The sequence below is a fragment of the Artibeus jamaicensis genome, unplaced genomic scaffold (assembly GCF_021234435.1).
Source record: "Artibeus jamaicensis isolate MK-2021 breed Jamaican fruit bat unplaced genomic scaffold, CSHL_Jam_final contig_1998, whole genome shotgun sequence".
Lineage (NCBI taxonomy): Eukaryota > Metazoa > Chordata > Mammalia > Chiroptera > Phyllostomidae > Artibeus > Artibeus jamaicensis.
The window spans coordinates 8,379,353-8,401,984 of NW_026521407.1; the positions used below are offsets into that span (position 1 = coordinate 8,379,353).

General features: G+C 53.9%; 1 protein-coding gene across 5 annotated transcripts in view; it reads left to right on the top strand.

Annotated features, from left to right (window-relative positions):
• The first annotated feature begins 1,968 nt into the window (after positions 1-1,968).
• Positions 1,969-22,632, top strand: part of AKAP1 (A-kinase anchoring protein 1) — a 30,931-nt gene continuing 10,267 nt past the window's right edge. Inside the window, exons 1-2 of one of the 5 annotated variants that reach the window (XM_053656088.1) lie at positions 1,969-2,099; positions 18,322-19,963. In XM_053656088.1, coding sequence (XP_053512063.1) covers positions 18,346-19,963 — 1,618 coding nt within the window. In that variant the 5' untranslated portion in view covers positions 1,969-2,099; positions 18,322-18,345. Of the gene's footprint in view, positions 2,100-3,256; positions 3,457-8,044; positions 8,262-14,039; positions 14,301-18,321; positions 19,964-22,632 lie in introns of those variants that run through there. The other 4 variants (XM_037163657.2, XM_037163658.2, XM_037163659.2 and 1 more) reach the window with 4 other exon arrangements.

A 22,632-nucleotide genomic window follows, 5' to 3' on the forward strand; every position in this document is an offset into this window, starting at 1 on the left:
ATAAATAAAATCTTTAAAAAACTAGAAATTACCTTGTGTCACTCTTTCCTAAACTTTCTTGAATGAAGGTTTATTCACTAAACATAATTTTACTGAGTGTCTTGTATGTGCTATGTCCTCAATAATGCCTCCTATCATGAAATTAATGAAATATATGGTATGTAGATAGTGCTAAGTACTATGAAGAAAAAAACAAAGAAGGTGTGAAGGACAGGAAATGCATGTTTCCAATTTACTTTTTTTTTTAAAGATTTTATTTATTTTTAGGCAGAGGAGAAGGAAGAGAAACATCAATGTGTGGTTGTCCCTCATGCGCCCCCTACTGGAGACCTGGCCCGCAATCCAAGCGTGTGCCCTGACCAGGAATCGAATGGGCCACCGTTTGATTCACAGGCTGGTGCTCAATTCACTGAGCCGCACCAGCCAGGGCTGTTTCCAATTTTAAATAGGGAGTCCAGGAAAGGTTTCACTGAGACTGAGTAGGTGACTTTTGAGTAAAGGCCTGGAAAGAGGTGAGGGAGTGCGCTCTGCAGAATATTCCAATTGGAGGGAATAGCAAGTGCAAAGGCCAGGAGGCAGAAGCACGCCAGGCTTTGGGGCTGAGCAGAGTAGAATAAAATCCAAGCTTCACTAAGCTGGGTTTTGGAATCAATGGTTTACAAAATCACCCAGTTCCCTTGTCACCCCGCCCCCCAAAAAACCTCCTCCCTCTGCCTCTACGTCCCCCTTTCTCAGCACTCTCCCTACTTGACTATATTTTATCCACACCAGTCTCTCAGTTTACCAGAAATTATTTGCTGTTTTCGCCTGTGTTGTTGCCTCCGATGGAAATACTCCCAATCCTTATTCCCATTTACAATCTGCAAGGCCAGCTCCTTCTCATCAGGTAGGTTTCGGTTTAAATTCACCTAAGGCCATTTCAAACCACAGGACCTAAAATAGGTCTCTTGTTATTTTTCTGTTTCAGTTTCCTATTTGTTTCCTTCATGGCACTAAATCACACCCTGCAATTGGGATATATATATATGGATATAAATGGATATATATATATGTGTGTGTGTGCATATATATACATACACAGACACACATATATACACACATACTTAAAACTCAATAGGTAAATGGTATCTCATTGTCATTTAAATTTGCATTTAATCATTAGTGAAGATAAAGCATTTCCCTCACGTAATGGTCAGTTCTTAGCATGATCTATGTTTTGCTCAATAAATGTTCAAGTCCCTACGTCTTTAGACTGAGAGCAGGCCTGGCCAGCCGAACCCTTGTCAGGGAAAATCTATTCCCAAGTTTCCTGGAGGAGTCAGTGACTCACGGTGATTATCTCTTGGCAGGAAATGTTTCCCAAATCAAACCCATTTAGAGGAAAGTGTTTGTCTCACTTCGACATCATGAAGTTGGGGAAATGGGCAAGAAAGTTTTATTTGAGTGGTGCCAGGTACTCCCTTTACACACCTGAGCAATACCTGATTATGCACTACAAAATAATGACAGTTACGGGAGGCAAGGGCAGCCCAGCCCCTCACCAGTTCCTCCGCCTTTTCCGGGAGGTTCTCGGGGCAGAGGCAGGCAAATGATCTAACTGACCCCTCTAGACTGCCTAGAGCCGAAGCAGGGTAATTGCGGGCTGGGCATGCGAAACAAAACTTCGAAATTCCACGGGATTCAGTACACTCCAGCCAGACCTTTACTCCAACACAGCCGAGATTACAAATAATCTCGCGAGAGCTCTACCAAGGCCCGGCTGCAGAGGGCGGCGGCGCGATATTAGGGGAGCGCCCCAGACCGCGCCCCCTCTGGCGCAGCTGGGAGAGGCTCTAACTGGAGAGGTCCGCGGCGCGCACGCGCAGGTGAGCGGGGCGAGCAAGAGGGCTGGAGGGCGGGGGGCGGGGCCTTGCGTTGCGCCGCGGGCACGTCGCTGCGCGTACTCAGTATTTAATGTCTCTGTGTTCCAACGGCCTGGGCGAGCACGTGGGGCAGCGGCCAGAGCGCACCGCTTTGGGGCCGGGCCTCTGGGGCCGAGGAGGGGGTCGGGGGGCGGCGGCGGGTGAGGACCCTGTATCCCGACAGTGGCTGAGGAGCTGGTAAGTTGGGTCCGCTGGACGCGGTTGGCCCCAGGTCCACCTGCCGAGGCCTGAGTACGACGCCGACGTCGGGGTGATGGGGAACCTAGGGTGCAGGTGCGGAGCGCAACATGCGTTCCATGTGTCCTGCATGCTAGAGGCTCCGAACGCCGAGTGCGGGCGGAGGGGCTCCGGCCCGCCTGCTGTCAAGCAGGCCCTTCCTTCCTTTCGGTCTCCTGCGCGCCCCCTCATCTTCCCGGTCTGGATTGTCTGCCCGTCGGCTCCTGCTGACAGATCGCGTGTGCGTGATTGGGGCGGCGCTCTGTAGCCGGGAGGTGACCCCCACGCGCGTCACTATTCTCGGGGGGGGGGGCGAGGACGCAACTCCCGGGCCACCCTTTTGCGGCTTAACTTTTCCAGAGCGCGCACACCCTCGCGTGAGACAAACCTGAGCGCGTCCCACCCAAGGTCGCCTAACCCACACGCATTTACTTTTCAAAGGTCGTGTGTACCCGGTCTGAGCCGGGAGAGGCGGTGGCGGGGTGTGTTGTGGGCAGGGCCAGGTGCTCAGAAGGGCGAGGAGGTGCTCCAAGGCCCGCGGGGCACCCCTTTCTCCCTCCCGAGGGGTTAGAGTTGAATTGGTCACTCAGGAACCTCACCCAACTTTTGGGCCCCTTTGGCTCATCCTAGGTTGCTCCCCTTCTAGGCCCGGTGATGACAAACCCCAGCAGGTAGCCCAGCTCCTGAGAGTTGTGTGTGACAAACCCGGGGAAAAGGCTCGGTTTGCTGAACGGGGAGCATGAGCTAAGCGACCGGTTGTGATTGGATCCGTTTTGGGTGGAGGGACCGTTAGAACCGAGTTAGGATCGCGATGTTAAAGGCTTGTGTCTCTCGAGAGAATTAGTATTTGCAATCCCCTAAAGGGTGTCAGGAGGGGCGGCGGCTGTCGGGTCCTGCCTGGAGTCCCCGCTGACTTGCCCCGGGGCGCGTAGGTCAAGTGTGGCGCTCCGCCAGCACCTTCATACCTTCTTACTGGCAATCTGGAGAGACTAGCTAGTTTTGCGAATTCAGGTCTCAGTGTGCTCAGAGAGGCTGTGGTCTTGGACGCCTCGGCGCGGCCTTTCACCGGTTCCACTCTTTTTTGCCCTTGGGTACGGTTCCTCCCATTTCCCTTCCAGTAGAGGCATGAGGAAGAAAGGAGCTGTTGGTGTCGGGCGGTGTAGAAGCGACCGGGACTGCGTGCAAGCCCTGGGCCTTTCGCGATCTTCCTTCCCAGCGGCGATGGCCAGGCTGGCCGCCGTCTTTCCACCCCTCCGCCGCCGCTAACGCAAACCCGGTGCACTTCGTTCCAGGTGTGAGTGGAGGCCTCTCAAGCCAGGTAGGGTGCAAGGGCAGGGCAATTAGATTAAACTAGCTGTCTTTCACCTACTGAAGTTCATGCCGTTTCGTGTATAAGTTTATCTTCTGCGGGGAAATCTGGGCTGCTGATACAACATATCTGTTGATTGGTTTGCTACTATGCTCCCCCCTCCCCACGTCCTACCACTCCCTGTCACTGTTGCAATTCCTGACGAACACTTCACAAGAACTATTAATTCTGGCAAACAGTATCCTTACCGTGCACTTGTAAGGAAGTCCTTCCCAACATTAAAAAAAAAAATTTTAGAAAGCAAAACTTGGACTCTTAGTAAGCACCACCCACCCTCTTTGCTCTTAAAGGTACGGAGCATCTTTGAAATGAAGAGAGGGCAGCATGCATGGTATGGTCATATATTGGATTCCACTGCTCTTGGCATGGAATGGTTCCTGCTTATTTAAGGCTTTCTGAGCACTACAAATGTGTGATGTTATGTTTTCAGAGCTTTTTGACTTGTGCTGAACTTGTCTTTTACCTCTTAACTAGCTTTATGGGTTCTGGGTAGTGATTCCTGTGTATATTCTCAGAGGCCAGAGGAGGTCCTCTGGATCCTACAGGTATGCAAATCACCGAAGCTTCAGTGCTGACCTGAATTAAATAGGCTTCATTGTCATGAGTATTGTTAGGTGATGGCCTAGAATTCGCTGGTAACTGATCCTGTCCAAGCCCTGGAGTGAGACAGGTCTAATGGATTTGTGTCTTGATGGAGCCCTCTGTGTGACTGTCCAAGTCCCATCTCCCAGCTGTACTGAGGAAATACATTAACGTGGCCCCTTGCACGGTGACAGTGAAGGTGTTTGTTGTAAGTGGCCTGCTCAGGTGCCAAGTAGCTGTGTCTCCAGTATAAGGTTGTTGAGCATCAGTATTTTAAAGCAATTTGTTTTGCTAAACCTGGTAACCCAGCTTAATGGTGGGCTTTGGACCTGTGTCCTGGCTGTCATTTGTGGGTTAAGGCTTTACAGTGTTCCCGTTCCTCATCCTAAAGACAAGTTAGAATAATATTTGTAAGACTCAGCATTGTGCATGATAGGTGCTCAAGCATTATTTTTATTCCCTCCTAAAGAATCTCTGAGACTGACATTTTCTCTCGAAGCACTTGAGTGATTTGAATTTTGTTAAAAGTCCCCTTCCCCCAGTGTCTGGCTTGGAAACTTGGTTGGAGGGAAGAGGAAAACAAGTTGGCTTCCCCACACCGCCAGCCGGCCTCCTGGCTGTAGCCTGCAACCAGCATGACTTGTGCCCGTTTCAGGGCTTTGAGGAGTGGGCACCCCGTGTGCCTGGTTAGCTGGCGCCTCCCAGCGCGTTCTCCCTGGGCCATTCCTAATGTTTCCGGTGAGTCTAGAACACGAGGGTTTCTCTGCAGCTTGGTCTGTTGTCCCGTTGTGAGGAAGCCAGCAGTTTTGTGTACAAGTCAATGCCTTCAGCTTGCCATGTTGAGGGGCATTCCTCCACTCTGGGGAGGCGCTGAACCCTACGGGCCCTGGTCCCATGTAAGTCTCGTCATTCTGTGTGAGTTGTTCGTCTACGTGGGATGTAATTTAATCTAATCCTAATCTTTGCTTCTTATGTCAAGTTCTGTTTCTCCTACATCCCTTCTGGTGTCATGCCTTGTTCAGTTTTACCCTTATGGGCACTTAACACCAAGTACCCATTGTGTGTGGCACTCCACTGAGCAAACCTGCTGGCCCTGGTTGTAGAACTGGGTGGTGGGAACCATCAGCGACAGAGTCAAGCTGGAGAAGTAACCAGTGAGGATGCCTCTCCCTGGACAGTTACTGTTGAGTTGTGAGCAAACACCTCCCTAATTCTTTAATCCTCACACCTCTGAGAACAATCAGAGTGAAGCTGGGAGGTCATTCAGGATTGTTTCAGTGGTGAATAGAAATACAAATTGAGAGGCAGAGAAACTGGCAAGTGTGGTTTGGAATTAAACTTGGAGGGTCTTCTGGAAGGCTTTTGTGAGAACAATGGAAGCATGATCAAATCCATGGGTTTTTCTCCTAATCTTTCTGTTGCTTTCTAAGCAGAATGTTGGAGTGAAGGAGTGTGTGTTATCGTTTAGCATTCTGAGGACTCTTAGTACTAAATGAGCAGTTTTCAAGATGTCCTAATCCTTAACTTTCCTTTTCTCCTACTAAAAGGTTCATTCTGGCCCTGGCTGGTGTGGCTCAGTGGATTGAGCATCGGCCTGCAAACCAAAAGGTCACAGGTTCGATTCCCAGTCAGGAGTCTTGCCCTGGATGTGGCCCAGGTCCCCAGTTGGAGACGTGGGAGAGGCGACCAATTGATGTACCTCTGTCACATTGATATTTCTCTCCCTCTCTCTCTTCCTCCCGTTCCCTCTTTCTGAAAAGTAAATAAATAAAATCTTTAAAAAATAAAAGGTTTGTTCTGTCCAGGTCCTTGCCATTTGGATATTTCCACAATCCGGTTTGATAGCTTGCCACAGTCAATAGTAAACATTCTGTCCCCATCTGGTCATACTGGCCGGCTGCCTCCCCTTAACCCGCCTCACTGAGGCCCACGCACTTAGGAACAAAGCAGTGGCCCAGGTGAGTTCGGGAAGTAAAGGTACACAGTGCTGCGGGCTGATAAGGCTTGTTTCACTGCTGGGCTTAGCTGGCAAGAGCCCTGGATTGGGGGCGAGGGCTTTGGATAGTTTTCAGGGGCAAAACCTGGGTGTGGTCTAGGCAGTTCTGTTGGCACTCCGGGGCCTCAGTTTCTTCAGTTGGTGAACGGGTTGGTCAACATCAAAGGCATTCAGATTCTGTTCCTGGAGCCCTGTTCATCGGCAGTGCCTGGGGGATCCTGGGAGGGTGAAGTTGCCTGCAGGTTGTGTATGGGGAGGGGTTTGGGGCCAGGGTGCACGGTTCAGTGGACAGTACAAGTCAAAGACTTAACAACATCCAATCGGCCGTTTTTACGTGCATCTCAAATTCTCTTAGCTCTACGGTGCTACTGAGCTGAATATTTTTATACTTTATAATCTATTCTCATTTAAATCGACTTTTAGGAGAGAGGGTCTAGAGCTCCTTAGCCTATAGGGTAGCAACTGGTCATATGTAACTGGTTAAATTTAAGCTTTAAGCATAAAATAAAATTTAAAAATTTAGTTTCTTGGTGATGTTACGTTTCAGCTGTGCAATAGCCTCAGGTGGCTGGTGGCTGCAGCGCCAAGCGGTGCAGGCCTAGAATACTTTTATCATCACAGGAAGTTCAGTTGGAACCTAGTTCTCTGCCCAGCTCTAAGAGCTAAAGCATCACCCTTTGGCTTCGTCCTTCGTAGCCACAAACCAAAGCTTTAGTGGTAGCCCTGGCCAGTGTGGCTCGGTTGGTTGATGTGCTGTCCCATAAACCCAAGGGTCACAGATTTGATTCCTGGTCACGGCACATGCCTAGCTTATGGGCCGTTTCCGGTAGGCGGCCGATTGGTGTTTCTTTTTCACATCCCTGTTTCTCTCCTTCTCCCCTTCTCTCTCTCTGAATGTCAACGGGCACATCCTCTGGCGAGGCTAAAAAATAAAAAGTAGATAAAACATTAAAAAAAACCACGGCCTTGGTGACAAATTATTTATCAGCTCTCTCCATGACATAGTAAAGAAGCAGGTGGCGGTCTGCCGGTCTGGAGGGCAGTGGTCAGGTACAAACCAGTGTGAGGGGTGTAGTGAGGGGTGTGGGGACAGGACCCTGAAGCACAGAGCCAGATGCTAAGCCCTTGGAAAGCTGGTTTTAGAGCCTGTTTATTATAAAGGTCCTTGCTGGTTCTCCGAGGCCTGTGCTCACTGCCCTTGGTGTCCCTCCTCCACCTGAATGCTTCCTGCAGGGTCCACTGTGGGCCCTCTGCTGCACGGTTCACAGATCCTGGGAGACAGATGTCATGTTGACGCCACCCTAACTCCACCTCAGGTCGGGAGGCTGGTCCTACGGGTGCGCGCGGAGAGTTGCCCTGCAGGGGGAGGCCTGAGGCGTTGGTGGGGGCCCAGCTCTGGAGAGTGGGCTTCATTTCCCAACGCCCCCTCCTCTAGTATTGGGCGTGCTTAGTTTGAACCCTGTCTTGCTAGGCTGACCTTTGGCATACAATATGAGATCTCTTCCCTGGAGGCAGACACCCTACGCTGCATAATAGACACTTATTAAGCACTTACTATATACCTGATATCTTAGGAGGTTTCTTTCTAAACCGTTCTCTTTTTATTCTCTCTCAGCCCTGTGAGGTCAGGCATTTTGACTTTGTGCGTGAGGAAACTGAGGCCCCGAGGAAGGTGGGCTGACCCTGGGATGCAGGGCTGGGCTGGTTTTGGACTGGTATCAGGGTTCCGTGTCTGTAGCTCCGGGCTACAGATGAGATGAGATGGTTATGAGATGTTTCTTACTTCCCCATCAATACTCCCGCCTCATGCAGAAAACAAAACTGGGTTTTTAAAAGATCCAAAATAATTTATCTTACAAGTTGAGTCAGACTGTTAGGTTTTGAGTCATTTCAGCCACATTGCAGCTCTGTGATAGAGGTATTTTGTATTTCATTTTACAGGACATTTTCATTTGACAGGAAACTGAAGTTCAGGATCCTGTTCCTTAAGGCTCTTGTCTTTCCAAAGCCGTGTTTTGTCATCAGAATTATGCAACCAGCCGGTACATTTGAGCTACACAAATAATGGCTGTGACTAAGAAAGCCTTGTAGACTGTAGCTGTGCTAGAGGCCCTGGAAAACTGCTCTGAAGACTTCGGTTTAGCTCAGTGGCCTCGTTGAGAAGGCAACCTTGAAGGTACTCATTCCCTGGCTAATAATACTATGGCCTGTCAGACCTCACATGGAGGTCACGAGACCATCCCCTGGCCCTCTGCAGGGTTGCCTGGCAGTAGCTTGGTCCCTGCCGGTGGAGGCAGCAGGGTTCATTCAAGCCCAGCCCTCGGCCACACACTGCACTGCCACTCCCACCCCCTTCTCCAGGGGTTGGAGGAGAAGCCGGGACAGCAGATCTGAGGGCCAGCTCGGTCTTCCGTAAACCTTCTTGCTCCTCCTTCCTGCCCCTCCAAAGAGAAAGGAGCGGGGGGGACTGGTCCTGAACTGCCTTGGGAGGAGGCCCACACTCTGATGGGCCTCAAGCTCCGTCTCTGCTGAGAAAAGCCTCCTTGCTTTGTCCTTTGACTTTGGTGAGGCCCACCCGGCCCAGCATGTGCCGCCGTGCTATTTTTGGCAGGTGGTATCCTTGAGGAGGGCCAAGTGCATGTGGCTTCAGTGTGAAGGGCAGGTCCTGAGGCCAAAGCTGCTGCTGCTTTCTAATCAGGAGAGGAAAGAGAAGCAAGCCACCCTAGAAACGATCACGGGGTGTTGGTGGAAGGGAGAGGTAGCTGCTTAAGAGGTCCCTGGGGCTGCCTTTTCTATTCTGGATCTGTGGCAGGGGCCCAACCCTGCCTCCCGGGCCAGGCAGGCATGTGACCAAGGCGGCCCAGTGAGCCCCGGAACGCAGGGCTGCTGCCCTGGGGCACGGCAGCCGTTGTTGCCCCAGCAGCCAACTTCTCAGGAAGTCACCTAACCCCGTTTTCACGGGAAGTCAGCCAACCCGAGGACAGGCTGCTAGATGGACACTGAAAACTCTGTAAACCGTGGATCCGCTGGCCGCACGAGTGCTGGTGCACTTGGGCTTCATCCAAAATGACCGTGGGAGAGGCGGCCGAGCCGTGCTTCTCGGGAGGAGGCCTTACAGGGAGCCGGTGGGAGGGGGGCTGAAGACACGTGGGAAGGGAGTCCGACACATAAGTTCTGCCCCACACCGCCCCATCCTTTCTCGTCCTGCCCTTTCGTGTGCTTTTTTCCTCCTCCTTTTCTCTTGGAGCTGGCAACTCTGGCCCATCTATCTGTTTCTGATTAAGAAAGCTTCAAGCCATATAAGGCCCTCTGTTGCCTATGGTTTATGTTGGCTGGAGAGGGAGGTTGTTTTTGCAAAGTGTATTTCAAGGAAGTGGCAAGGGCTTGTGTGGGGCTGAGTGTGTGCATGTCCCTGTCCTCATCCCCTACCCGACCCCCCCACCGAGGCTAATAAGTGGTGTGACCCCAGGGCTTTGTACGAAAGCGTTTGCTAAGAACTCAAAGTATCAATAAAAAGTGGGCCCGTTTACCCATGCATTACACACCTGCCATGCTACCAGCTAGGGAGTCACCCTGTTTCTGGAACAGATTCTGGAATCAGCCTCTGATGATTACTTTAGAAACTATAGCCCCGTGGCTATTGGGGAAGTCGGCCTCCCTCTCTGAAGTGTGGTGAAACTACTCCTCTGGGTTCTTGACCTTCAGCAGTACGTCTGCCCAGTGAAGCTGGGGAGCGATTTCTCTGGCAGCAGCCCTCTGACCTCATCAGCTCCTTTTCTTGCTGCCTCTCAAGTCAGCCAAGCCTGTTTCTGCCTTAGGATTTTGGCATGAGTTCTCCCTGCCTGGAACTTTCTCCCCCTCTCCTTTCCTTGTCCTCTCGGGCCTTGGCACGGCCGCCCCTCACTGTTCCAGCTCTGCTGCCACCTCTTGGGAGAGGCGCTCTCCGACCATTCTGTCTCAAGCGCCCCCTCTGCCACACACTCCTTATCCAGCCTTTCTCTACCTGAGCCCCTCATCGAAACCGCAGAACACGGAAGAGGACTGAGTGGCTGTTTCTCAGCTCCCCCCGGCAGCGCCGTTCTGGATGCCCTGGAGTACAGTTAACTCCTCAGGTCTACGGGAAGCCTGGGGCTCAGTTCTCTGAAGCGGTTGACAGGCTGCAGGTTTATTACGTTTGGTCCCTGCGTCTTCGTAGTATCTTGAGATCTGAAATGTCACTCGCTGCCTACCCCTCCGCCCACCTTGCTTCCTGTGCACATCCAGCAGGACCTGGCCCGCAGTGGGTTGTTCAGAGCTTTGTGAAATGACCAGGCCCGTGGGGCGGACCTCAGCAGGGCGGGAGCTGGTGTCCCAGCTCTGAACATCCTATCAACAAGCATGTTCTCTTTGTGAGGATTGTCAGCAGGGCTGTTGGGGGGTGGGACAGCGGCCTGTGAAGCAAAATTAGCATCAATTGTTATGGGAAAATAAAGCATTATAAATTCGTACATTGATGACATACATATTTATTTTGACGGTTAAACATAAAGCTGTATGGTAATCAAGCATCCATTGGCACTTAACACTTCAGAATATGTTAATTTTCTGTGAAAGCATTGCTGGTAGGAAGTTTTGATTTTGACAGTGTACAAGGTATGGAAGAACAGCCGTTTGCCCTGAGTACCCTTCTACCTGCCCCGCTCTCTTCCGGAGCAGCTGCTTTCATTCCTCTGGTTGTCCTCCTCACCTCTGTATCTCCAAGTCCGTCCTTCCTTCCTTCCGTCCTTCCTTCCATCCGTCCTTCCTTCCATCCATCCATCCATCCATCTTTTCTTCTTTTTTATGTTATCTCACTTGCTTTTCTCCCCCAGAAGGACTTGGCTCATTTCTGTGCCCTCCTCCCGCACCCTCGCTGTAGAGGGGAGTGCGCATTGTCGTACAGCTACTGCCTCCATGTTTCCTTGCTCGCCTGCCTCTCCCTCCTCCTCCCCTAATTCACTTTGGTTTCATTTTCTGTGTCTCCGATCAGTTCTCAGACTCTCCCCTGGGCCCCAGCCATTGCCGTCCAGCTCCTCTCGTTGTGCTTAAACACACCACCTACCAGGCAGTTCCCCGTCGCTCCTGGGATGCGGCCGTCCCCTGGCCCTGCTTCCCCGTCATCCTGGGAATTCCTTCTCCCCTTCTCCTGTGTTGCTTCCTGCATCGGTGCCCCTCCTTTCTGGATTTACTGCCTTATTTTCGTGGGGGCCATTCTTCTAGTAGCTTGCTGAGAAAGTGTACACAGGTGGGCAGCCAACGAGGAGCAAGCCGATTCACGCACAAGGGCGAGCTCCTTTGAAGATGCGGGTCAGAGCGTGGCCAGAGGCAGGAGGTTGGTGGAAAGTTGGCAGAGACAGCTAGGCCCCCGGACCCTTTCGCCACAGGTCTGGCTTGGCTTTACGGAGTAGCTGAGATGAGAGGGGGTCTGGATTTGGCCACCAGGTGGTGGTGAAATGGGTACTGAATGGAAGTCTGCGCACCGACTGGGGCGGCCCCGCCTCCCCAGGCTCCTGCAGTGCTGGCGCCTGGGCTGCCGTCCTCTCCTCTCCCGCCCCAGGACAACGCTCTGATGGGGAGACTGGTTCCTGTTTGTCCCCCATCCTACCCAGCGCCCTTGACTCTTGGACCAAACTTGTTGGTTCCTCGGGGGCACAGGCCCCCGAGTAATAGGCCCACCAGAGAAGAAGTCATTTGTGGTTTTTGCCCCAAAAGGACTTTGAAGTGCCTCGAGGGTAGTGCGTTTGTGTCACTCATTTCTTTGTCCTACTGTGCTTTTACCCTGTAGTTATATGTACTTAATGAATAGAAATTACTTTATGCCTTTATGTGATTTCCGAGTGGGTTATAATGCACCGTTTGCCATTTGGAGAATCAGCATCTACCTCTGTGCTTTGTCCTGAGCTCTAAAGGGTCTTTGCCTCACACCAACATGTCTTCTGATGCCTTCTGAAGGCACGTTTTGTCTTCATTATCTTTTAAATAAGCTTGTTGTCTGACCTCAACTCCGTACCTTTCAGGCAGGCTTATGCAGTGTCCTGTGCTCATGGGCAGGGACTGTGTGTACCCAGGAACACTGCACTGGCACCCGCTTTATCACCACAACCATTAAAAATGTTTAGACCACGTGCCTACCCCCCAAGTGAAGCAATGGTGAGACTCTGTGGGAGGTGCCGGCTTTTTCCCTTTAGCGCTTTAAGCCTGATGAGACTGGGCCTATGGACAGTGGTCGCTCAGCGAAGAAGGAAGAGGCCGGTGGTTCACACCTGTGTGGTTTCCTCCTCTACCAGCTTTTCCAAACTGAGAGTTTACTTTTTCATTGAACTGGAGGAAGAAGAGCTTTTAATTCGAGACTGTGTCCAGAGAGGGCATTCTCCACTTCTGACTCTACTCACCTGGAGCTCGCGGTAGTGGGTGGGCCCAGGGTTTCCGTCTTGGCCGGGGAAGCTTTATGGAGCAGGTGCCCACCCGACACCGCTGGGCCAAGCCTGCATTCTCCGGGAGAGCAGGCCGGGAAGGGTTCTGTGGTCCAGAAGCAGGGTCTGGCGGACCTGGCTGCTCTGTGGGGCCATCACAATGGAGGGTGTGGGCACAGCCCTGGGCGGCAGGACCTCACAGTCCCACTGTGAGCTAATTTGGAATCTTTAGGGTGCCAGCATGAATCAAAGCTGAGTCAGGCACCCTAAGGGTGAAGGTAACAGCCCTGTGAACACCAGGACTGGGCTGAAACAGCACACCCGAGGCATGGCTCCCACGCTCTGAGTCCTGGGCCCCGGCCATGCTGCTGAGGGTGAGTGGCCCGGCCCGCCATCATCCCCTGCCCTCAGGGGCAGGGCCAGACACTGCCCAGCGAGGTGGGCACCGGCCATCCTCAGCCCAATGAGTGCATCCATACAAACCAAAGAGGCACTTTTGTTGCCTTTCTCCAGCAAACTCGGAGGTTCAGAGTGAGGGGCATGGGGGTTGGGGTGGGCAGAGGAGAAGAGGGGATGGGCCTTGGCCTGGCCCACTTGGCCTGAATTCAGGGGCAGCAAGTGCTGGGCTTTAGGCTCTGGTCCTGTTTTTGGAAGACCCCTGCCCATGAGTAAAGCACCCCGTCGGCAAGAACTTGATGTGCTGGGGCCTCTGGAGATGGAGGGTCTGGAGCCTCCTCTTGGAATAGATGTTCGCATTTCAACCCCTGTGGGCGGCAACAGTAGGCTTACTGTTGTGGGTGCGCAAAGCAGTTTATCCTGTGTCGTCATTTATTTCTTATTGTATTGTTCGAACCACCGTGAACCTACTTCTGCCGCCCTGTGTAAACACCCAGAACCCAGAGTAGACGTGGCTTCGCAGACCAGGCCCAAGCCCAGGCTGGACGTATGAGGCTCTTGGCACCTACGCTCATGTTTTTATGATGGGTTTTCCCATCAGTGAATTACACGCAGCTCTTTTTCCACAATAACTGCAGCCAAATAGGCTGAGTCACTGGGACCGACACTCTTTGTCTCATTTCCCAGAGGTTTGTTTTGTTGTTTAGCAGAAGGCCCTAGATTGCAGTGACCAGGCCGGTCACTGGGGCCGGGAGTGAAACAATTACTTCTCCGGAGGTACGCTGTTCTGAGAAGCTGCAGCTTCCTCTGCGAGAGAGAAGGGACCCTTTCCTCCGAGAACCTGGAGTGAGCAGGTGGGCACTGCAGTCTGGTGGGACTGAGACGTGTGCCTGCCCTCAGCTCTGTGTGACCACTGGGCTGGCAGCCAGCGTGCATCTATTTGTGGGTAAATGGACCTGCTAAAAATAAGCAGGCAGCTATTTCATTCCAGCAGATTCAGAACAGCCAAGTCTCCTCCCCACCAACTGTAAGCCAGGGCTCTGCATCCTTTTCCCTGACAGGAGGCGGGCCTGCCTGTGTGGCCTGGGCCTCGGGTGGGGCGGGGGGAGGCCACCTTCAGTTAGCGTGTGAGTGAGAAGGCTTTTGGACCCACACTGTTAAATGCCACTTATATTTTGAGAGGTTCAGGTTAAAGAGAAAAAAAGTAACAAGGCAGAGAGAGCAACTCAAGAGTCTGTTTAGGGAAGGAAGGTAGTGGAGAGCCTTGTACGGCAGCCCCGAGAATGCAGGAAAAGGGGGAACATTCTACACCATTAGTCCAGGCCTGTCTGTCCATGAGACGCAGGGGAAATGGCTCCTCACCTGTTCACAGAAAGTCTGTTTCACAGGTGAGATCCTCTCGGGAGGGCGATGGAAGCGAGGGACTTCTCTTGACTGGTGGGGAGTGGGGCTTCCGTCACCCGGAGCTGCCTGTAAGGTGCCCTCAGTGAAAGCCAGCCTGGCTCTCACATCGGCTGTGGGTGGGCGGCTGCTGATTCCAGGGGCTCTGGGCTCTGTTTTCGGTAGAGATGGTTCATAGCTAATCACAAGCCCCTGGTGGCAAGGAAAAAATAAACCATTCCAGGCCCTCCCGCCTTTGGACCTCTTACCTCCTATCTCAAGGGCCTAGAGCCCTTCAGTTTCGGTCCAGGGCAGGTTCTGCCCCTAGAAACAGTGTGGAGAGGAGGGCTTCACCGGGAGGGACAGTGGTCACTGGCTCTGGTTCCTCAGCATGGGGTCCCTCAGCTCTAGTCCAGCGTATGAGCTGTAGGCACCGGGGACCCAGGCGGGACACAGTCAGGATTCTGTGGGTTGGGTGACATGGCGTCAGGGTAGCAGTATTAAATGCCTTCCGGGAGGCCCTCCTGGCATGACCACAGGAACGTCTGGCTGGGAAGTGGGGCCGAAAGTTTCTTAAGCTATCATTAGCAGGGCAGCTACAGCAGCCTGTCGCTGTAGGGGGCTGTAGGGGGCTGTAGGGGGTGGGTCTGGGGCTTGGAGATTCAGCCTCTGGGGACAAGCGGGACTGGGAGGGCTGGGCAGGCGAGTGGAAGTGGTGCCCCTGAGAGCTGCATGGCAGTGGGCCGGGAGCACGCGTGGAGGCCCCAGACAGCTGTTCCGTGTTCCATGTGAGCTAGGACTGGGAGCGGAGCAGATGAAGTGGGTCGAGGCCGGTGACGTGTCGGGCCAGGGTCTGGAGTGTGGTGTGGATCTCCTGGGTGCGGGACCGGAGCCAGACCGGAACGTGTGGGTGCTGGGCCTCTGCCTCCGGGCCAGTGTCTGCGGGACCCTCGGATCAACTGTTAGTGCCAGAGCGGAGGGGGGCAGTTTCCAGTGTTTTGAGAGAGGCAGTTTCTGTCTTGGAGAGCAATTCCCCCCTTACACATACACACACCGATTTCTGTTTGTGGCTTGGGCTCTTGGTATGTAAAATGGGAGACTGTCCCCTATGGTTTGTTAAGACATAAGATTCTTTTTCTGTACCCCATTCCACTTAATCTTTTTCCTGATGTCAGAGAATTGCTGGAATATTGTGGGAATCACAGCTATGGCCCCTGCTAAAATAGGATTGTCTAGTTAACAAGGAATCAAAATCTGAATTTATGGACAAGAAGGAAACCTGGGTTCATTCAGGCAGCAGCCCCACTTCCTGTTGCATGTGACCTGGCGGGTGGGACTTAATTTCCTGACAAAAGGCTGTGTCTCCTGTATACTGTCTTATCCTGACAGTACCCTTCCCTTCTCACATTTTATTTACTTTCATGTAAAAGACATTGAGCACAAAGCAAATGTCCCATCATCTACCCCTCTTTGGGGGGGGGCGTGCATGTAGTTACAGAGCAGCGACTCTCCAACCTGACTGCACCCTGGTGTCACCACAGCTAACAGACCTGGTACCTGGTGTCACCCTCAGAGACTCGGGTTTCATTGGTCTGGGTGCCGCGGGCTTTCCAAAGCATCCCAGCTGGTGCACAGTGCACAGCCGAGTTGGACAGCCACCGAGAGGGAGACTGTGAGGAGGTCTCCCTTCCCAGAAGGAAGAAGGATGGCAGTCCGTTGTCGACCAGATCCCAGTTTGACCGTGGGACCATGTGGACGCGGGCAGGACATGCACGTGGCGTCCTGCAGCTTTCGCTGTCTGCAGCACAGCAGTTGCCCACGTGAGCAACGGGGGGTCAGCCTGCATCTGTAGCACCAGCGTGTCCATGGACCCTGCGGTCTGTGCAGCAGTGATGCCTCTGAACTTGGTTTCAAGTGCCATCCCAGTGAGCATTCTTATATAGACTTCTGCCTACTCGGAGTTTTTTCCTTTCTCTCTCTCCCTCCCTCCTTCCTTGCCTCTGAAGAAGAGACCCCAGGTATGGGATGTTCGGGTCACAGAGCGTGGTCTGGAAGTTTCCAGAGCAGTAGAAGCGTCCCCTTTCCTGGGCTCATACAGAGCCTCACCCCTCAGCCCCATTAATTAGCAGATTCCGCATTTAATGAGGAGTAAAACTTGAGTTCCATTCCCTCTGCTGTCTGAGTGCTTTTTTATTTTTTGAAATTTTGTTTACTATTAGAGAGGCGGGTAGGGAGGAAGTAAGAAAGGGAGAGAGAAGCATCGATGGGTTGCCTCATATGCGCCCCGTCCAGGGACTGAACTGCCACTTGTACTGGGGATCAAACTGGTGACCTTTTGCTTGCGGGAACCAACTGGGTCCCACTGGTCAGGGCTGACCTTGAGTTTGAGCTCTTTAAACCTTGAAGATGGTAATAATGTTGCAAACCAGGTAGCGGGAGAGAGAAGGTGTCTGGCGAGGTTCCCCATTTGAATCTAAAGCTGTAAGGCAGCACCACTGCAGGGCTTAGTGCAATGTCTCCTGAGCCCTGGCTGCTGCTCAGTTCTGCCTCCGATCTTCCGATCCCGTGGCCTCACATTCGGGTAATAGCAGGAAGGTTTCCCTTTAAAGATGAGGGGCCTTCTGGAGAAGATCTCCTCCCCGCCCCACCCCCTGGAGGAGCACTTTTCCTAGCACCTTCCCAGACGTGCGTGTGAATCCTCTGGGAGTCTTGTGAGAACGCAGCAGGTCTGGAGTGGGACCGGGAGGCAGTGTTGCTCGCAGGTGCCCCAGTTGTAGGCTCAGTGCTTCTGGTCCATGGACCGGGCTTTGGGAGCAGAGTCCCGGAGCGGTGTCTTCCCAGCCTCGGCCGATCATCAGACGCACTCGAGGAGTCGCGTGCTCTGCTTTTGCTAGAAAACACTTAGATAAGTAGACAAAAACCAGGAAGAGTTGGTCTATTTACAGGGTAGCACAAACCCAAATTAAGGTATAATTCACCATCTCAGTGGAGGATTGGGGGTTTTAAGACTTAAGTTTCTGCCTGTGGAATAAAGTTTGCCAGCACGGGAGGCACGGAATACACGCATTCTAGAATAAGTCACCTCCTTCTCATGAGAGGTAACCCTGCTCTGCAAAGTGCTTCCTACGTAGCTCAGCTGACCCTTAGACCGTCATCCTACATGTGCACCCGACAGGTGGAAGACTGCCTTGCTGTCTCCGTTACGTTCCTGCTGCCTTCTCCTAGGCCTTTATCATTTCCCTCTCCGACCCTAACTGACCCAGGTCTCCAGGTTCCTTTTGCTTCATACACTGTTTCTCCTGAGCCCAGAATCAGCCGCAAACGCAGTTCGGTGTGGATGCCTTACAAGGCATGGCGGACCAGTTCAGACCTGTGCTGGTTCTCTGTGGTCCCCAGGATGAAGCGGGGACTCTGGTGCAGCCTGGCACTCGATCCTCCAAGCATTTCCAGGCTCTGCCGTGTGTGTTTTGCTTGTCCCTCGCCCTGGAGCATCTCCCTGTCCCTTTTGGACTCTTATTCAGCCTTTGTTCTCGTTGTCTCCTGCTGTGCAACTGATGTTTCATTGACTGGTGGTTTTGTGGGTCGTGTGAGGGACATGTGTATATGTGGATTCCATGGGTGCTTAAAAGTGTTCCCACGCTACCTGAATAGAAAAGATTTCTTGAAGTTGAGAGATCTAAAACACTGAACATAAGTAGCTCCTTGGGGGGAACATAGGGAGAGTTTGGCATCAGGAAGTGATGAAGGAAGGGATTTGTTCGAGAGAAGGTTCAGCTTGTTTCGAGGGAGTGTGTGGGGGTGAGGGAGCAGGAGGGGGTGTCTCTTCCTGCCCACCCACCTTCAGCGGCTCACCCGGGCCCAGTCGTGGGTGTGAGGGGCGGTGCTCCCTCAGCAGCAGGGAACGGGAGCGCAGGGAGCGCAGCCGGCTCAGCCGTGCTGTCCCTTGTTTTCCCGGGGCAGTCCAGTCGGGACCCGCCTGCCCTCGCTCATAGCATCTCTCTCTCTCCCCTCCTCTCTCCCTGCTCCCAGGTGTAACTACATCCAGCCTCCAGGATGGCCATCCAATTCCGTTCACTTTTCCCCTTGGCACTGCCTGGAATGCTCGCACTCCTTGGCTGGTGGTGGTTTTTCTCTCGTAAAAAAGAACATGTCAGCAGCCATGACAAACCGGTGGGGGCCAGCACTGCGGAGCTGAGGGCCGACCCTGCCATCAAGCAACTGGTCGCTGCGGAAGATCCCTGTCCTGCGGTAGAGTCCATGCCCCCCAGCGTCACACCGCCAGCAGAAAAGGAGCTGGCCACCACGAGCAAGCCTTCTGCAGAGCCCCCTGCCTTGCTACGGGCACGTCCAGCCTGCTGTAGATCAGAGTCCTTGGGCAGCCTTTCTGACACCACAGACATGAGATTTCAACCAGGAACACGCAAGGATGACAGTGCAAGGGTGGAACTAGCCGTCACTGGTGACGAAGCCAGGTCCGTTCCTCTGGAGTACCCCCTTCCAACCCCGGAGTCTGTTCTGTTCCCCCCCAGAGCAGCTGAGGTGTGCGGGCACGAGGCAGGGCCCGGCCTGCAAGGCCGGTCTGCAGCCCCCACAGAGAAGCATGGCCCTGGGGAGAAGGCGAGGGAGACGGGGGCGGAAGGCGTTGGCGATGCAGCGCTGGGGGGAGGCGTGCTGGAAGAAGGCGTGCTGTCCCCGGAGCACGGCTCTGCACCACACGGCAGCAGGGCACCCAGCCTGGCCCCGTTGGGAGGAAGAGGAGAGGAGGGGAAGAGCAGCCTGCCTCAGGCGGATGGGGACGCAGCAGGGAAGCTGCTGAGCGGCCTCACTGAGTTGGCTCATGCAGAGAGGGCCGAGGATGTCAAAACGCCAGCACCTCAGGTCAGAGGTGGCCGGGCCTGTGAAGGAGAACTGAGCAAAGAGGAAACCTGGGATAAAAATGACACGTTCGAGCAAGCTGCCTTCCAGATTATCTCCAAAGTGATCTTGGAGGCCACTGAGGAAGTGCTGGCCACCACCACGGGCAAGGCTGAAGATTGCACGCATCAGGCCTCAGCCGGGCAGCTCCAAGGGCAGCAGGAGAGCTGTGCCCCAGTCTGCCAGAAAACTGCCCGCAGGCAAGATGCCTCGGAGCCCAGTCCAGCCTCGGGAGAGGCGGCTGCAGCGGAGACGGCTGCAGCGGAGGCGGCCTCGGCCCCATCAGATGCTGCCCTCCCCTCACCAGGCCTGTCAGCAGAGGACCTGCCCCCACCAAAGACCTACGTGAGCTGCCTGAGCAGCTCTCTGTCCAGCCCTACCAAGGACATAAAGCCAAAGAACTCTGGGCACCACATCGCCCTGGTCCCCTGCCCACCACCAGCCACCCCCCTTGGAGAGTCGCTGGACAGCACGAGCGTCGCGGCGGAAGATGCTGGCTGTGTCACCTGCATGTCTGACAACAGCCAGGGCGTCCCTTCAGTGGCCTCCTCCGAGCAGTGCGCAGATTCCGTCAGCACTTCAGGGCTCGAAGACTCATGTACAGAGACCACCAGCTCAAGCCCCAGGGACAAGGCCACCACCTCGCCGCTGCCACAAAGTACTGTGCCCTTCAGCAATGGGGTACTGAAGGGGGAGTTGTCAGACTTGGGGACTGAGGATGGATGGACTGCGGATGCGGAAGCAGATCATTCGGGAGGTAGGAGGGTCCTCTAAGCCCGTTCCTCTAGTGTGCTCCCTTCCACCGAGTCTGCTCCCTTCCATCCGTTCCCCAGGGAGCAGCTGAGGTGTGCAGGCACGAGGCAGGGCGTGGCCCACAAGGCCAGTCTGCAGCCCCCACAGAGAAGCATGGGGTCTGGGGGGTCCTCTGTGCAGAAGGAAAGGCTGCCTCTCTGCCTGTCCCTCTGCTGCTTCTGCAGTCATGGTGCTCCTCCCTCCGTCCCAGCCGGCCAGCAGAGTCAGGGCGCGGGGCAGAGCTGGTGGGTAACTGAAAAGTTCGCCTGCCCAGACCCCAAGGTCATGGAAGCTGGAACTTCATTCGGCAGCTGATGACCCCACCCCCCAGCCCATTTGTAGGAACCAGATCAAACTGGGTTTGCCTCTTTTAAACTAGCCTGTTAATTTTTTTCCCAATGAAGAGAGGCCTCCTTAGCTTTAATCCCCACGAGAACCAAGAATGGTGTGAGCTTGTTTAATGGTGTATTTCCTTTTACTCATGTGCTTGTTCCCATGTCTTCACCTGCTTTCCTTCTCCAGAAGCTCTGTCCTGGTAAGTGCCCGGAGAACGGCCCCGCGTTGCACACTCGTGGGAGGCTTGCGCTCTCCCGTGTGTTGCTGTCACCCGTTCCTCCTCGGAGCGCCTCAGCCAGCCGTTTTCTTTCTGTCTGCGCAGCTGCAGGTCCGCCCCCAGGAAAGAGGGGGCACTTTGGGAATGAGTGCCCACTGGGTTTTCCGAGGGCTGGCCCCAGCGCAGACAGGTCAGCAGCTCCAGGCTCCTCTGCAGCTGTTGGGGGGCATTTTCACTGGTTGCCTGTGAAGAGACCCTGGCTTCCCTGCGTGGGTCTCGGACTGGCCTGTCCTGGAACTTTCCCTGTCATTTCAGCTCCAGGAGGGCTGGGAGTCTTTCCTGGGAATTCAGCACTTCCAGCAGCTCCTGGCCTTGTACCACATGTCATGTGTTGTCATCTCTCAGGAGCTATGGATTGTGATACTGTTGTTTTTTATGCACCTCAAAAAGAAAAGGAAAATGCTGCTGATCGGGTGTGTGGAAGGCCAGAGACTGTAAGATGCACTCTACCTTTAGGGATGTGAAAGTGTGGGGCTTATTTACTCATTTATCCTCACCCACGAGGACATGCGTGTTGATTTCAGAGAGAGACAGGAGAAAAATATCCATGTGAAAGAGAAACATCCATCAGTTGCCCCTTGCACATGCCCTGACTAGGAACCAAACCCGCAACCCAGGCATGTGCCCTGACTGGGAATCGAACCCTTGACCCTTTAGTGCTTGGGACGACACTCCAACCAACTGAGCCACACCAGCCATGGCTTAATGTGGGGCTTTTAAAAAGGCATCTTAAAATGAGGGGAGAATCTGTAGAATAAAGGGGTTCCCCTTTGCCTCTTGCCCCACAGGTTAATTAACAAGCCCCCAGCGTTGCCATGCCGACTCTAGATTGATAGACGCTTCTCACATGTGTCAGAAGCTTCTGAACTGAGGCCTTGCAGAAGCAGCGGCTGTGACAGCAAGGTGCCGGGTGGGGACGGGTGGGGATGGCAGAGAAGCCTGGTAGTGGCCCATCGCCGGTCAGGCACTCACTTGTGCCGAGCACCAGGCTGTGCCCGGGCCGTATTCTCCCGGTAGCCCTGCCCTGTGGTGAGGAGGCTGAAGCTTAGAGGGGCCAGCGGTCGCCCAGCCGGGGAAGCTGGGAACTGGCCTTTGAGTGCAGCCTGCAGGAGTCCTGGCACGGGCTCAGCCGCCTCTGGGTGTCCTGGGGTGGGGGGAGTCCCATCCAGTCTTGTTCTCTCGGGCAGAGACTGGGGCTCCCGGTGTTGAGGAGTGAGGTCACTGTGAAGGTGACGTAGCTGGGAGGGAATCTCCTAAGCCTTAGCTCTTTGCACTTAGACAGTAAGTACACGGGTTGCTTGGCACAGGATAATGCCCTGGGTTTGGTGAGACCACATGCAAGTTAACCTGATTGGGGGATCTCAAGAGTGTTGTATTCCAGCAACTGAGTTGTCCGTTTAAACCAGAGCCACTTCTCTGGAGCCAGCTTGGCCCCTGTTTTTCTGTGACGGTGCCCTCGGCACACTTTGATCAAGAGGGGAGCAGCCCAAGTCAGCGCCAGGCTCCTGCTGCCCGCTCCGTCCTCTCAGGAGTGAGCTTTAGCCCAGCCTTTGGACCAGTGGTGAAAGACCCACTGTGAGCCCAGAAGAGCACTCAGAGTTGCCCAGCTTGGGGCTGAGCGAGGGAGAGGAGGGCCTCCTTCCCACTTCCACTCTCTGATCAGGAGCGAGCCTGGGTCCTTAGACAAACCTGTGAGGGAAGACTTCTCCTAGCCCTGCTTGTTAAAGGCCACTGAGTGTGAGCCCAGGCAGGGGACCTTGGGACCCAGGGACTCTTGGTCTGAAGGACTGGCACGGTCAGAAGGGTGTGGACTGGTTGCGACTAGTTGGTCTCTTTGAGGAGCCTGTACCCAATACTCGGCTCCTGGGACCACGCGGACCTGTTGGCCTGCCCTCTCCCCTGCCCATGGACTCCCCCTTCCTGGGCCAGTGTCTTCCCAGTTTACCACTTGTCTGCTTTAGCAGCTGTGTCTGGGCGTGGCTAGGCATGGCTGCCAATTAAGCAAATTGGACAAGCTAAAA